At 53.3% G+C, this 17,500-nt stretch overlaps 2 protein-coding genes across 2 annotated transcripts in view; both read right to left on the bottom strand.

Moving 5' to 3' along the window:
• ankrd29 (ankyrin repeat domain 29) overlaps nucleotides 1-17,500 on the bottom strand; it is a 1,085,233-nt gene that overhangs the window by 508,736 nt on the left and 558,997 nt on the right. The gene's annotated exons all lie outside the window — the stretch shown is intronic.
• The window catches only part of LOC139261550 (acid-sensing ion channel 1C-like), a 56,267-nt gene that overhangs the window by 5,314 nt on the left and 33,453 nt on the right, over nucleotides 1-17,500 (bottom strand). Inside the window, exons 4-7 of the mRNA XM_070877071.1 lie at nucleotides 14,424-14,574; nucleotides 12,758-12,814; nucleotides 8,430-8,583; nucleotides 2,629-2,720 (exon numbers count right to left, since the gene is read on the bottom strand). Coding sequence (XP_070733172.1) covers nucleotides 2,629-2,720; nucleotides 8,430-8,583; nucleotides 12,758-12,814; nucleotides 14,424-14,574 — 454 coding nt within the window. The remainder of the gene's footprint in view (nucleotides 1-2,628; nucleotides 2,721-8,429; nucleotides 8,584-12,757; nucleotides 12,815-14,423; nucleotides 14,575-17,500) is intronic.

The raw sequence follows: 17,500 nt of genomic DNA, 5'->3' as shown, positions 1-17,500 counted from the left end.
CCTAGAAGAGGGGACAGAGTGTAGTGCAATAAAATTTGTAGATGACACTAAGATTAGTGGGAAAGCGGGTTGTGCAGAGGACACAGAGAGGCTGCAAAGAGATTTGGATAGGTTAAGCGAATGGGCTAAGGTTTGGCAGATGGAATACAATGTCGGAAAGTGTGAGGTCATCCACCTTGGGGGAAAAAAACAGTAAAAGGGAATATTATTTGAATAGGGAGAAATTACAACATGCTGCGGTGCAGAGGGACCTGGGGTCCTTGTGCATGAATCCCCAAAAGTTAGTTTGCAGGTGCAGCAGGTAATCAGGAAGGCGAATGGAATGTTGGCCTTCATTGCGAGAGGGATGGAGTACAAAAGCAGAGAGGTCCTGCTGCAACTGTACAGGGTATTGGTGAGGCCGCACCTGGAGTACTGCGTGCAGTTTTGGTCACCTTACTTAAGGAAGGATATACTAGCTTTGGAGGGGGTACAGAGACGATTCACGAGGCTGATTCCGGAGATGAGGAGGTTACCTTATGATGATAGATTGAGTAGACTGGGTCTTTACTCGTTGGAGTTCAGAAGGATGAGGGGTGATCTTATAGAAACATTTAAAATAATGAAAGGGATAGACAAGATAGAGGCAGAGAGGTTGTTTCCACTGGTCAGGGAGACTAGAACTAGGGGGCACAGCCTCAAAATACGGGGGAGCCAATTTAAAACCGAGTTGAGAAGGAATTTCTTCTCCCAGAGGGTTGTGAATCTGTGGAATTCTCTGCCCAAGGAAGCAGTTGAGGCTAGCTCATTGAATGTATTCAAATCACAGATAGATAGATTTTTAACCAATAAGGGAATTAAGGGTTATGGGGAGCGGGCGGGTAAGTGGAGCTGAGTCCACGGCCAGATCAGCCATGATCTTGTTGAATGGCGGAGCAGGATCGAGGGGCTAGATGGCCTACTCCTGTTCCTAATTCTTATGTTCTTATGTAAGTGGTGGGCCTTCTTCAGGCTGTGTGGTGATGGATCTTTGTTGGGTACGTGTGTTCGAGTTACAGAAACAAGGCGGGTAGATGGAGTTAAAATACCGATCAGCCGTGATCCAAGTGAATCTAACGAGACACCTCAAGTCGCTGGTGAAATACCACCAACGATGTCTCTGCAAGATCCTGCAAATCCCCCGGGAGGACAGACGCACCAACGTTAGCGTCCTCGACCAGGCCAACATCCCCAGCATCCAAGCACTGATCACACTCGACCAGCTCCGCTGGGCAGGTCACATTGTTCACATGCCAGACACGAGACTCCCAAAGCAAGCACTCTACTCGGAACTCCTACACGGCAAACGAACTAAAGGTGGGCAGAGGAAACGTTACAGGGACACCCTCAAAGCCTCCCTGATAAAGTGCAACATCCCCACCGACACCTGGGAGTCCCTGGCCAAAGACCGCCCTAAGTGGAGGAGGTGCATCCGGGAGGGCGCTGAGCACCTCGAGTCTCGTCGCCGAGAGCGTGCAGAAACCAAGCGCAGGCAGCGGAAGGAGCGTGCGGCAAACCAGTCCCACCCTCCCCTTCCCTCAACCACTGTCTGTCCCATCTGTGACAGGGTCTGTAATTCTCGTATTGGACTGTTCAGTCACCTGAGAACTCACTGTTAGAGTGGAAGCAAGTCTTCCTCGATTCCGAGGGACTGCCTGTGATGATGATGATGATGGTGGGACAGGCTCGAGGGGCTGAATGGCCTCCTCCTAGTTCCTGCATTCCTATGTAAGATGGTCCCACAGTGCTGTTAGGGAGGGAGTTCCAGGATTGTGACCCAGCGACGATGAAGGAACGGCCGATATATTTACAAGTCGGGATGGTGTGTGACTGGGAGGGGAACGTGGAGGTGGTGGTGTTCCCATGCACCTGCTGCCCTTGTCCTTCTAGGTGGTAGAGGTCGCGGGTTTGGGAGGTGCTGCTGAAGAAGCCTTGGCGAGTTGCTGCAGTGCATCTTGTAGATGGTGCACACTGCAGCCAGGGGGCGCCGGTGGTGGAGGGAGTGAGTGTTGAAGGTGGTGGAGGGAGTGAGTGTTGAAGGTGGTGGAGGGAGTGAGTGTTGAAGGTGGTGGAGGGAGTGAGTGTTGGAGGTGGTGGAGGGAGTGAGTGTTGAAGGTGGTGGAGGGAGTGAGTGTTGAAGGTGGTGGAGGGAGTGAGTGTTGAAGGTGGTGGAGGGAGTGAGTGTTGGAGGTGGTGGAGGGAGTGAGTGTTGAAGGTGGTGGAGGGAGTGAGTGTTGAAGGTGGTGGAGGGAGTGAGTGTTGAAGGTGGTGGAGGGAGTGAGTGTTGAAGGTGGTGGAGGGAGTGAGTGTTGAAGGTGGTGGAGGGAGTGAGTGTTGGAGGTGGTGGGTGGGGGGCCGATCAAGCGGCTGCTTTGTCCTGGATGGTGGTGATATTGAGTTTGGATAAATCGGGCGGGAAAGGTTGATCGAAGGGCTGACCCGGAGTGAGTTAGATTTTGTCAACAGACAAGTCCATTTTTCGCTATCACTCCGTTTCCTGCCGATGTGGAGGGCGGGTTGGCCGAGTGTTACGGAAGGCCCTGGAAGCCCAGTGATTGGCTGAGCAAAGTGTGAGGCCCTGGTGGAGCGAGCTTCCATGACAACACTCACCCAGTAATCCCGCCACCTCATAGGCCTTCTTCTGCTCGATGGTCTCGTAGTTCAGGGCCTCAAAGAAAATATCCAGAACCAGAATGTTCTCCCTGAAACACAAGAAGATGGAATGAGAGAGAGAGAGAGAGTGTGAGAGACCGAGAGAGAGAGAGAGTGAGAGAGAGAGAGTGTGAGAGAGAGAGAGAGGGAGAGACCGAGAGAGAGAGAGAGGGAGAGACCGAGAGAGAGAGAGAGTGAGAGAGAGAGAGTGTGAGAGAGAGAGAGAGGGAGAGACCGAGAGAGAGAGAGAGTGAGAGACAGAGAGACAGAGAGAGTGAGAGACAGAGAGAGAGTGAGAGACAGTGAGAGTGAGTGAGACAGAGAGAGAGAGAGACAGAGACACAGAGCAAGACAGAGAGAGAGAGAGACAGAGAGAGAGAGTGAGAGACAGAGAGAGAGAGTGAGAGACAGAGCGAGAGAGGGAGAGAGAATTATTTAATTAGAGGAGGGCCAATTTCAGTGGGATGAGAACGATCGGGCCCAGGTAAATTGGAATCAAAGCTAGGCAGGCAAACTGTAGTGGAACAATGGGCTGCCTTTAAAGAGGAGATGGTTTGTGTACAGCTGAGGTACATTCCCACTCAGGGAACTAAAGTCAGGGCTCCCTGGATAATGAAACAGAGAGAGAATATGAAGCAGCAGAAAAAGAGCGAGTATGACGGATGTCAGGTTGAGAATACATCTGAAAATCAGGCTGAATATCGAAAGGTCAAAGGAGGAGTAAAAAGGAAATAAGAGGGGCAGAGAGAGGGTATGAGAATAGAACGGCAGCCAACATAAAAGGGAATCCAAGAGTCTTCCTGTGAAGTCCTGACCCTGCAGTACAGACTCACACGAGGCACATGCTGAAGTCAAGGTCGCTCTGGACCTGCACCTTTATTACACAGCTCTCGAGTGCCACACTTGCCTGAGACCTGCCTTTATATACCTGTGTGGAACAGGTATGGAGTGTCTCCTGCAAGTGCACCCCTGGTGGTAAGGTATGCTTGTGGTTACAGGTCATATAAAGTTACAGTCATGTATAGCACGGTAAGATAGTTATATACAGTAGTGTGAGATACATGACACTTCTATCGGCATTAAATAGTAAACGGGGAGTAAGGGAGGGGGTGGGGCCGACTAGGGACCAAAATGAAGACCCTACGCACGGAGGCAGAGGGCATGGCTGAGGTATTAAATGAGAACTTTACATCGGTCTTCACCAAGGAAGCAAGATTCTGCCATTGACATGGTGAAGGAGGTCGAGGTGATACTGGATGGGATAAAAATTGATAAAGAGGAGGTACTAGAAAGGCTGCCTGTACTTAACGTAGATAAGTCACCAGGAGCAGATGCGATGCATCCTCGGATGTTGAGGGAATAGAGGTAGGAAATGCCGGAGGCACTGGCCATAATATTCCAAGCCTCCTTAGATACGGGAGGTGGTGCCAGAGGACTGGAGAATTGCAAATGTTACAGCCTTGTTCAAAAGAGGTTGTAAAGATAAACCCAACATCTACAGACCAGTCAGTTTAACCTCGGGAGTGGGGAGGAAACAGAGAAAATAGGTACAGGAGTCGGCCATTCGGCCCTTTGAGCCTGCACCACCATTCAATAAGATCATGGCTGATCATTCACCTCAGTACCCCTTTCCTGCTTTCTCTCCATACCCGCTGATCCCTTTAGCCGTAAGGACCATATCTAACTCCCTCTTGAATATATCCAATGAACTGGCATCAACAACTTTCTGCGGCAGGGAATTCCACAGGTTAACAACTCTCTGAGTGAAGAAGTTTCTCCTCATCTCGGTCCTAAATGGCTTACCCCTTATCCTAAGACTGTGACCCCTGGTTCTGGACTTCCCCAACATCGGGAACATTCTTCCTGCATCTAACCTGTCCAGTCCCGTCAGAATCTTATATGTTTCTATGAGATCCCGGGAATCAGTCTGGTGAACCTTCGCTGCACTCCCTCAGTAGCAAGAATGTCCTTCCTCAGATTAGGAGACCAAAACTGGACACAATATTCCAGGTGAGGCCTCACCAAGGCCCTGTACAACTGCAGTAAGACCTCCCTGCTCCTATACTCAAATCCCCTCGCTATGAAGGCCAACATACCATTTGTCTTCTTCACTGCCTGCTGTACCTGCATGCCAACTTTCAGTGACTGATGAACCATGACACCCAGGTCTCGTTGGACCTCCCCTTTCCCTAATCTGCCGCCATTCAGATAATATTCTGCCTTCGTGTTTTTGCCACCAAAGTGGATAACCTCACATTTATCCACATTATACTGCATCTGCCATGCATTTGCCCACTCACCTAACCTGTCCAAGTCATCCTGCAGCCTCTTAGCATCCCCCTCACAGCTCACACCACCACCCAGCTTAGTGTCATCTGCAAACTTGGAGATATTACACTCAATTCCTTCATCCAAATCGTTAATGTATATTGTAAAGAGCTGGGGTCCCAGCACTGAGCCCTGCGGCACTCCACTAGTCACTGCCTGCCATTCTGAATAGGTTTTGTTAACGTGTTTAACCAACTTGATCGAGTTTTTTGATGCCGTAACAGAGAGGGTTGATGAGGGTAATGCGGTTGACGTGGTGTCCATGGATTTCCAAAAGCCATTCGACAAAGTGCCACATAATAGGCTTGCAGCAAAGTTGAAGCCCGTAGAATAAAAGGGACAGGGGCAGTATGGATACGGAATTGGTTCAGTGACAGGAAACAGAGAGTAGTGGTGAATGGTTGTTTCTGGGACTGGAGGGAGGTATACAGTGGTGTTCCCCAGGGGTCGGTTCTGGGACCACGGCTTTTCTTGATATATATTAATGACAGATGTGGGTGTACAGGGCACAATTTCAAAATTTGCAGATGACACAAAACTTGAAAGTATAGTGAGCAGTGAGGAGGAGAGGGATCGACTTCAGGAAGACACAGACACAGAAGGTGGAATGGGCGGACACGGGGCAGATGAAATGAATGCAGAAAAGTGTAAAGTGATGCATTGTGGTAGAAAGAATGAGGAGAGGCAATATAAACGGAAGGGTACAATCCTGAAGGGGGTGCATGAACAGAGAGACCTGGGGGTATATGGGCACAAATGGCCAGAAAAGGTAGCAAACCTGAGGACTGGGAGAAATTTAGAGTATGAGAGGAAGCTTGCCGGGAACATAAAGACTGACTGCAAAAGCTTCTATAGATATGTGAAGAGAAAAAGATTAGTGAAGACAAATGTAGGTCCCTTGCAGTCGGATTCGGGTGAATTTATAATGGGGAACAAAGAAATGGCAGACCAATTGAACAAATACTTTGGTTCTGTCTTCACGAAGGAAGATACAAATAACCTTTCGGATGTACTAGGGGACCGAGGGTCTAGTGAGAAGGAGGAACTGAAGGATATCCTTATTAAGCAGGAAATTGTGTTAGGGAAATTGATGGGATTGAAGGCCGATAAATCCCCGGGGCCTGATAGTCTGCATCCCAGAGTACTTAAGGAGGTGGCCCTAGAAATAGTGGATGCATTGGTGATCATTTTCCAACAGTCTATCGACTCTGGATCAGTTCCTATTTCCTGGAGGGTAGCTAATGTAACACCACTTTTTAAAAAAGGAGGGAGAGAAAGCGGATAATTATAGACCGATTAGCCTGACATCAGTAGTGGGGAAAATGTTGGAATGAATCATTAAGGATGAAATAGCAGCACATTTGGAAAGCAGTGACAGGATTGGTCCAAGTCAGCATGGATTTATGAAAGGGAAATCATGCTTGCCCAATCTTCTGGAATTTTTTGAGGATGTAACTAGTAAAGTGGACAAGGGAGAACCAGTGGATATGGTGTATTTGGACTTTCAAAAGGCTTTTGACAAGGTCCCACATAAGAGATTGGTGTGCAAAATTAAAGCACATGGTATTGGGGGTAATATACTGACGTGGATCGAGAACTGGTTGGCAGACAGGAAGCAGAGAGTGGGAATAAACGGGTCCTATTCAGAATGGCAGGCAGTGACTAGTGGAGTACCGCAGGGCTCAGTGCTGGGACCCCAGCTATTTACAATATACATTAATGATTTGGATGCAGGAATTGAGTGTAATATCTCCAAGTTTGCAGATGACACTAAGCTGGGTGGTGGTGTGAACTGTGAGGAGGATGCTAAGAGGCTGCAGGGTGACTTGGACAGGTTAGGTGAGTGGGCAAATGCATGGCAGATGCAGTATAATGTGGATAAATGTGAGGTTATCCACTTTGGTGGCAAAAACACGAAGGCAGAATATTATCTGAATGGCAGCAGATTAGGAAAAGGGGAGGTGCAACGAGACCTGGGTGTCATGGTTCATCAGTCATTGAAAGTTGGCATGCAGGTACAGCAGGCGGTGAAGAAGGCAAATGGTATGTTGGCCTTCATAGCTAGGGGATTTGAGTATAGGAGCAGGGAGGTCTTACTGCAGTTGTACAGGGCCTTGGTGAGGCCACACCTTGAATATTGTGTTCAGTTTTGGTCTCCTAATCTGAGGAAGGACATTCTTGTTATTGAGGGAGTGCAGCGAAGGTTCACTAGACTAATTCCCGGGATGGCGGGACTGACATATCAAGAAAGACTGGATCAACTGGGCTTGTATTCACTGGAGTTCAGAAGAATGAGAGGGGATCTCATAGAAACGTTTAAAATTCTGACGGGATTGGACAGGTTAGATGCAGGAAGAATGTTCCCAATGTTGATGAAGTCCAGAACCAGGGGTCACAGTCTGAGGATAAGGGGTAAGCCATTTAGGACTGAGATGAGGAGAAACTTCTTCACTCAGAGAGTTGTTAACCTGTGGAATTCCCTGCCGCAGAGTGTTGTTGATGCCAGTTCATTGGATATATTCAAGAGGGAGTTCGATATGGCCCTTACGGCTAAAGGGATCAAGGGGAATGGAGAGAAAGCAGGAAAGGGGTACTGAGGTGAATGATCAGCCATGATCTTATCGAATGGTGGTGCAGGCTCGAGGGGCCGAATTGCCTACTCCTGCACCTATTTTCTATGTTTCTATGTTTCTAAATCGTTGAAGGTGGCAGGGCAGGTTGAGAAAGCGGTTAAAAAGCTTATGGGATCCTGGGTTTTATAAATAGAGACACAGAGTACAAAAGCAAAGAAGTTATGATGAACCTGTATAAAACACTGGTTCAGCCCCAACTGGAGTATTGTGTCCAATTCTGGGCCCCGCACTTTAGGAAGGATGTGAAGGCCTTGGAGAGGGTGCAGAGGGGATTTCCGAGAATGGTTCCAGGGATGAGGGACTTCAGTGACGGGGATAGACTGGAGAAGCTGGGGTTGTTCTCCTTGGAGCAGAAAAGGTTGAGAGGAGATTAGATCGAGGTGTTCAAAATCATGAGGGGTCTGGACAGAGTAGATCGAGAGAGACTGTTCCCATTGGTGGAAGGGTCGGGAACCAGAGGACACAGATTTAAGGCGATTGGCAGAAGAACCAAAGGCGACATGAGGAATAATGTTTTTACGCAGCGAGTGGTTAGGATCTGGAATGTGCTGCCTGAGAGGGTGCTGGAGGCAGACTCAATCGTGGCTTTCAAAAGGGAGTTGGATAAGTACCTGAAGGAACAAAATATGTAGGACTCCGGGAAAGGGCGGGGGAGTGGGACTGGCTGAGACAGATAGAGAAAGAGACAATGAGAGAGAGGGAGAGAAAGACAGAGAGAGAGAGAGAGAGAGAGGCAGACATACACGGACTGCCCCCCCCCCCCGGTGATTAGACCGCATGGCTCCCAGCAATACTCACGTTATGTATTGCTCTGTCTTGTTGAACTTCTTGGCGAGGAACTTTGCTGAGGCTTTGCTGGGGATCTTCACCATGGAAATCTCCTTCCCAAACCGCGTCACATTACACGGCGTCTCACACAGGCAGTAGTTACTGTCCTGTTCCACCAGGAACTCTGCACGGGGGGTGGGGGGGTGGGAGAGGGAGAGGGAGAGAGAGGGGGAGAGAGGGAGAGGGGGAGAGAGGGAGAGGGGGAGAGAGGGAGAGGGGGAGAGAGAGGGAGGGGAGGGGGAGAGGGAGAGGGGGAGAGGGAGAGGGGGAGAGAGGGAGGGGGGAGGGAGAGAGGGGGAGAGAGAGAGAGGGGGAGGGGGAGAGAGGGAGAGGGAGAGAGGGGGAGGGGGAGCGGGAGAGAGAGATAGAGGGAGAGGGGGGAGGGGGAGAGAGGGAGAGGGGGAGAGAGGGAGAGGGGGAGGGAGGGGGAGAGAGATAGAGGGGGAGGGGGAGGGAGGGGGAGAGAGGGAGAGGGGGAGGGGGAGAGGGGGAGAGAGGGAGAGGGAGAGGGGGGGAGGGGGAGGGGGAGAGAGGGAGAGGGGGAGGGGGAGCGGGAGAGAGGGAGGGGGGAGGGGGAGAGAGGGGGAGGGGGAGCGGGAGAGAGAGATAGAGGGAGAGGGGGGAGGGGGAGAGAGGGAGAGGGGGAGAGAGGGAGAGGGAGAGGGAGGGGGAGGGGGAGCGGGAGAGAGGGAGAGAGAGATAGAGGGAGGGGGGGAGAGGGAGGGGCAGAGAGATAGAGAGAGATTGATAGAGGGAGAGGGGGAGAGAGAGGGGAGAGGGAGGGGGAGAGAGAGATAGAGGGAGAGGGAGGGGGAGGGGGAGAGAGGGAGAGGGGCAGAGAGATAGAGGGAGGGGGAGAGAGGGGGAGGGGGAGGGGGAGAGAGGGAAAGGGGGAGGGGGACCGGGAGAGAGAGGGAGAGAGAGATAGAGATAGAGGGAGAGGGAGGGGGAGAGAGGGAGAGGGGCAGAGAGATAGAGAGAGATAGAGGGAGAGGGAGGGGGCGAGGAAGGGGGAGGGGGAGAGAGGGAGAGGGGGAGGGAGAGAGGGGCAGAGAGATAGAGAGAAGGAGAGAGAGGGAGAGGGGGGAGAGATAGAGAGAGATAGAGGGAGGGGGAGAGAGAGGGGAGAGGGAGGGGAAGAGAGAGGGGGAGAGGGGCAGAGAGAGAGATAGAGAGAGATTGAGAGAGATAGAGGGAGAAGGAGGGGGGGAGAGAGGGGAGAGATAGAGGGAGAGAGAGAGAGGGGCAGAGAGATAGAGAGAGGGAGAGGGAGGGGGAGAGAGATAGAGGGAGAGAGGCAGAGGGGGGAGAGATAGAGGGAGAGGGAGAGGGAGAGGGAGGGGGAGAGAGGGGGAGAGGGAGAGAGGGGAGAGCGAGAGAGGGGGGATAGAGAAGGAGAGAGAGAGGGGGCAGAGGGGGGATAGAGGGACAGATAGAGGGAGGGATAGAGGGAGGGAGAAAGAGGATCGGGGAGAGAGATAGAGGAGGCAGAGGGTGAGAGAGAGAGATGGAGGGAGAGAAAGAGATAGAGGTAAAAAGAAAGAGAGAGAGTGATAGAGATAGAGGGAAATGAAGAGATGGAAAGAGGGATAGGAAAACAGAGGGTGAGAGAGACAGAAAGAGTTACAGAAGAATGAAGATAGAGACAGAGAGTCCGACAGAGAGTGGTTAAAGAGAGAGAGGGACAGGGATGGGGAGAGAGAGAGTCCGATGGAGGGAATGAGACGGGCACAGAAAGGTGGGCCGCAATACAGAGAGCGAGCGAGAGAGGAATGGAGAGAGAGAGAGTGAGAGAGGAATGGGGAGAGAGAGAGTGAGAGAGGAATGGGGAGAGAGAGAGTGTGAGAGGAATGGGGAGAGAGAGAGTGTGAGAGGAATGGGGAGAGAGAGTGTGTGAGAGGAATGGGGAGAGAGAGTGTGTGAGAGGAATGGGGAGAGAGAGTGTGTGAGAGGAATGGGGAGAGAGAGAGTGTGAGAGGAATGGGGAGAGAGAGTGTGTGAGGAATGGGGAGAGAGAGAGTGTGAGAGGAATGGGGAGAGAGAGAGTGTGAGGGAGGATTGGGGAGAGAGAGAGTGTGAGGGAGGATTGGGGAGAGAGAGAGTGTGAGAGGAATGGGGAGAGAGAGAGTGTGAGGGAGGATTGGGGAGAGAGAGAGTGTGAGGGAGGATTGGGGAGAGAGAGAGTGTGAGAGGAATGGGGAGAGAGATGCAGAGACACAAAGCGAGACCCATGCAGAAAATGAAGCGACAGGCAGAGAGGAGAGAATGGGAAGAGGGGTAAATATTGGGAAATGGCGTGTTAAAGGTACAACACGGCGAATGGTGATTATTGAATAGAATGATATCCAACCTTCAATCGCCCGGTGCTCGGTACCCGCTGTGCCCCCTGTGTGTGCCCCGTGAGTGGGGGTCCAGGACCCCTGTGTGTGACCCGTGAGTGGGGTTCCAGGACCCCTGTGTGTGCCCCGTGAGTGGGGGTCCGGGACCCCTGTGTGTGCCCCGTGAGTGGGGGTCCAGGACCCCTGTGTGTGCCCCGTGAGTGGGGGTCCAGGACCCCTGTGTGTGACCCGTGAGTGGGGTTCCAGGACCCCTGTGTGTGACCCATGAGTGGGGGTCCGGGACCCCTGTGTGTGCCCCGTGTGAGGGGGTCTGGGAGCCAGGCCCCGGAGCCCACAGGGATTGTGGTGTGGGGCGAGGGAGCAGGGCTGAGGAACGAGATACACGGGTTACCCTTGCCTGGAGCCCAGTGGAGGTTGACTGAGAAGTGTGAAGGGAATGTTCCCTACTAGCAACGTCCCAAGGACTCTGACCCTCGCTGGGGTTCGGTACTGGCCCTCCTGTACCTCGCCCGGGAGGCCATCCTCCGCCAGTGAGCCCAGATATTCAACTATGGAGGTGTCACAGCCGAACCCAATCCAGTCCTCATCCTGATTTTCCTCACTCTTGTCCGGTGGTCTCACGGGGGGGGGGAGGAGGGGGGGGTAGGGGGGCTCTGATCTGGGTCAGTGGGACAGTGCTCTGAATCACCGCGGACCTCAGGCCCTGGATCTCAATCAGTGCTCGGACCCAGGCCTGGGATAGTACTTCATTCACCGTTCCTTCATCGTCGCTGGGTCACAATCCTGGAACTCCCTCCCTAACAGCACTGTGGGAGCACCTTCACCACACGGACTGCAGCGGTTCAAGAAGGCGGCTCACCACCACCTTCTCAAGGGGCAGTTAGGGATGGGCAGTTAGGGATGGGCAATAAATGCCACCCTTACCAGCGACGCTTTGGTGCTGTGTGACTGATAGTTGAGGATCCTTCAATCAGGTAACGAAGAGCCTGTTCGCTTTCCGATTGGCCACGGGGAGAAACATAGAAACATAGAAATTTACAGCATAGAAGGAGGCCATTCCGGCCCATCGTGTCCGCGCCGGCCGACAAAGAGCCACACAGCCCTCGGTCAGCAGCCCTGAAGGTTACATATAAACCATTATCATCATCAGAGGCAGTCCCTGGGGATCGAGGAAGACTTGCTTCCACTCTAAAAGTGAGTTCTCAGGGGACTGAACAGTCCAATACGGGAATTACAGTCTCTGTCACAGGTGGGACAGACAGTGGTTGAGGGAAGGGGAGGGTGGGACTGGTTTGCCGCACGCTCCTTCCGCTGCCTGCGCTTGGTTTCTGCATGCTCTCGGCGACGAGACTCGAGGTGCTCAGCGCCCTCCCGGATGCACTTCCTGCACTTAGGGCGGTCTTTGGCCAGGGACTCCCAGGTGTCGGTGGGGATGTTGGACTTTATCAGGGAGGCTTTGAGGGTGTCCCTGTAACGTTTCCTCTGCCCACCTTTGGCTCATTTGCCGTGAAGGAGTTCCGAGTAGAGCGCTTGCTTTGGGAAGCACTGACCACACTCGACCAGCTCCGCTGGGCAGGGCCACATTGTCCGCATGCCCCAGACACGAGACTCCCCAAAGCAAGCGCTCTACTCGGAACTCCTTCACGGCAAATGAGCCAAAGGTGGGCAGAGGAAACGTTACAGGGACATCCTCAAAGCCTCCCTGATATAAACCTATGAACAATGAACAATGGCGGACAAGCAAAGAGCACCCGCCCCAACCAGTCCGCCCCGCACAACTGAGGAGGCGGGGCTCCGCGAGGGCGGACATGTCTGGCACCTAATGGCGGGAGGGCAGGGGCGGAGGGGGTGCTGGGGGGGTGAGAGGTCACGCGATGACGCCGCCAGGAATACGTCCTATCAAGGTTGGGCACCCAAGGCGGGCGGAGAACTGCTGATTGGTCGGCAATGGGCACTTACCCAGAGCAGGGTCGGCACAATCCTTGTACTGTTCCGGAGTGCACACGTCAGCATTCCCTGTGGGAGAGAGAGGGAGAGAGAGAGAGAGAGAGGGAGAGAGGGAGAGAGAGAGAGGGAGGTTTAATCGGCCCCTCGAGATCGTCCTCAACACAAAGCATCGTGACCCAGCCCGCTCAACGACAGCACCGTGCGTTTATACAGGGCCACTAACGCAGTGAAGTGTCACGGGGCATGTCACAGGGGCGTGACCGGACACAATGTGACACCGAGCCACATCTTGGGCCAAGAATGGCGGCCGGAGGCTTCGCACGGGCGAGTGACCCCCCTCCGGCAGGAAACTGTTTGACGGAGGTGTCCGGCGGTCCCGGGAACGTACACAGGCGCTCCGAGACCGCCATACGCAGCCCGGTGCACAGGCCCAACGCGTCCCGGGAACGTACAGTGACGCTCCGAGACCGCCATACGTAGCCCGGTGCACAGGCCCAACACGTCCCGGGAACGTACAGTGACGCTCCGAGACCGCCATACGCAGCCCGGTGCACAGGCCCAACGCGTCCCGGGAACGTACAGTGACGCTCCGAGACCGCCATACGCAGCCCGGTGCACAGGCCCAACGCGTCCCGGGAACGTACAGTGACGCTCCGAGACCGCCATACGCAGCCCGGTGCACAGGCCCAACGCGTCCCGGGAACGTACAGTGACGCTCCGAGACCGCCATACGCAGCCCGGTGCACAGGCCCAACACGTCCCGGGAACGTACAGTGACGCTCCGAGACCGCCATACGCAGCCCGGTGCACAGGCCCAACACGTCCCGGGAATGTACAGTGGCGCTCCGAGACCGCCATACGCAGCCCGGTGCACAGGCCCAACGCGTCCCGGGAACGTACACTGACGGTCCGAGACCGCCATACGCAGCCTGGTGCACAGGCCCAATATGTCCCAGGAACGTACACTGACGCTCCGAGTCCACCATACGCAGCCCGGTGCACAGGCCCAACACGTCCCGGGAACGTACACTGACGCTCCGAGACCGACATACGCAGTCCAGCACGTCCCAGGAACATACGACCATCCGGGGGTCACCTGGGCCGGGCCACCAATCACGACGCAGTGTTCCCCCTCACAGTCCCCGGGGCCCCAATAAATAAATAAGAACGAGTTATTTTTTTGAATACCTGTTGTGTTAAACATAAACTAACTTTAATGGATTGATGTTTTTAATATTAAAATAATAAATAACATTTAAATTTTCAATTTTAAAATGCTGATGCTGGTGAAAGCAGGCCCCAGACCTGCTGGTGCTGGGTGTAAGGGTTTGAAGGGCATTCGCCGGGCAAGGGGGCAAATGGCCCAATCTCTCCCACTGTAGGGGTCGGGGGTCAGGGGTTGGGGTCAAGGTTTGGGGGTCAGGGGTTGTGGGGTTAACGGAATACCACTGTAGGGGTCAGGGGTCGGACGGTATAGGTTCTCGGGGGCTGGGGTCAGGGGTCAGAGATTGGGGTGCCGGAGTCAGGGGGGGATAGATGCTTGGGGGCCATGGGTCAGGAGCCGGGGGTCAGGGCCTGGGGGGGGCCAGGGATCAGGGGCCCAGGGGTCAGGGATTGGGTCCGGAGTCGGGGGGTCAGGGGTCAGGGGTCGGGGATAGCGCTGTCTCGCTGACCTTACCTGGCATATGCACCATGCGGCAGTTGCAGTTCTCCACCAGGTAGCGGGTCTCGCAGTCGATCCTGCACGCAGTGATGCTGTACGTGGTGAAGAAGCCGGAGTTCATGCTCGATGTCCTGCAGTCGCCCCAGGGTGGGGGCAGGTACAGGATCTGGGGGCAGAGAGAGGGAGAGCGAGGGATCGATTCCCCATCACAGCTACAGGCCCTGACCCAGGCCCCGGGCTCCCCCAGTCACTGGCTGCCCAGGCCCAGGGACCCTCCCTCTTCACCCACACTCACACTCACACTCACACACACTCACACACTCACACACACACACTCACACTCACACACACACACTCACACTCACACTCACACCCACACTCACACACTCACACTCACACACACTCTCACACACACACACACACTCACACACACACTCACACTCACACACACTCACACACCCACACTCACACACACACACACACACACACACACACACTCACACCCACACTCACACACACCCACACTCACACACCCACACTCACACACCCACACTCACACACACACACACACACTCACACACACCCACACTCACACACACACACTCACACCCACACTCACACACACCCACACTCACACACACACTCACACACACACACACACCCACACTCACACACACTCACACACACCCACACTCACACACACACACTCACACACACACACACTCACACCCACACTCACTCACACACTCACACACACACTCACACACACACTCACACTCACACACACTCACACTCACACACACACACTCACACACTCACACACACACTCACACCCACACTCACACCCACTCACACACACACTCACTCACACACACACACACACTCACACACACCCACACACACACACACTCACACCCACACTCACACACTCACACACACACCCACACTCACACCCACTCACACACACACTCACTCACACACACACACTCACACACACACTCACACACACCCACACACACACTCACACACACACTCACACACACACTCACACACACCCACACTCACTCACACACACTCACACACACACACTCACACACTCACACACACTCACACACACCCACACTCACACTCACACACACACACTCACACTCACACACACACACTCACACACACCCACACACACACACACTCACACCCACACTCACACACACACACACTCACACACAGACACACACACACTCACACTCTCACACACACACACACACACAAACTCACACACACCCACACACACACACTCACACACACACACACACACACTCACACACACACTCACACACACTCACTCACTCACTCACACTCACACACTCACACACACACACACACACACACTCACTCACTCACACACACTCACACTCACACTCACGCACCCACACACACACACACACCCACACTCACACTCACACACACACACTCACACTCACACTCACACTCACACACACACACTCACACCCACACTCACTCACACACACTCACACACACACACTCACACACTCACACACACCCACACTCACACTCACACACACACACTCACACTCACACACACACACTCACACACACCCACACACACACACACTCACACCCACACTCACACACACACACACTCACACACAGACACACACACACTCACACTCTCACACACACACACACACACAAACTCACACACACCCACACACACACACTCACACACAAACACACACATTCACACACACACACTCACACTCACACACACTCACACACACACACACTCACACACACACACACTCACACACAAACACACACACACTCACACACTCACATACACTCACACACATACTCACACACACACACTCACACACACACTCACACTCACACACACACACTCACACTCACACTCACACACACACACTCACACACAGACACACACACACTCACACTCTCACACACACACACACACACACAAACTCACACACACCCACACACACACACTCACACACACACACACACACACACTCACACACACACTCACACACACTCACTCACTCACTCACACTCACACACTCACACACACACACACACTCACTCACACACACTCACACACACACTCACACACACACACACACACACAGACACACACACACTCACACTCTCACACACACACACACACACACAAACTCACACACACCCACACACACACACACTCACACACACACATACTCACGCACCCACACTCACACACACACACTCACTCACACTCACACTCACACTCACACACATACACACACACCACACACACACACACACACCCACACTCACACACACACTCTCACACACACACACTCACACACTCACACACACTCACACTCACACTCTCACACACACACACACTCACACACGCACACACACACACACTCACACTCATACACACACACACACACTCACACACACACACTCACACACACACACTAACACACACTCACACACAAACTCACACACACACTCACACTCACACACACTCACACACACACACACTCACACACACACACACTCACACACAAACACACACACACTCACACACTCACATACACTCACACACATACTCACACACACACACTCACACACACACTCACACTCACACACACACACTCACACTCACACACACACACTCACACACACACACTCACACACAGACACACACACACTCACACTCTCACACACACACACAAACTCACACACACCCACACACACACACTCACACACACACACACACACACACACACTCACACACACACTCACACACACTCACTCACTCACTCACACTCACACACTCACACACACACACACACTCACACACACACACTCACACACTCACTCACACACTCACTCACACTCACACACACACACACATGCACACACTCACTCTCACATGCACACACTCACTCTCACACACACACACTCACTCTCTCACACACACATTCACTCTCACACACTCACACTCACACATACACAAACTCACTCACTCACACACACACGCCTACACTCACACTCACACTCAC

Source organism: Pristiophorus japonicus, chromosome 1, assembly GCF_044704955.1.
Source record: "Pristiophorus japonicus isolate sPriJap1 chromosome 1, sPriJap1.hap1, whole genome shotgun sequence".
Taxonomy (NCBI): Eukaryota; Metazoa; Chordata; class Chondrichthyes; family Pristiophoridae; genus Pristiophorus; species Pristiophorus japonicus.
Note: the sequence above shows the minus strand (reverse complement) of the source record. Positions and strands in the feature narration are given on the sequence as shown.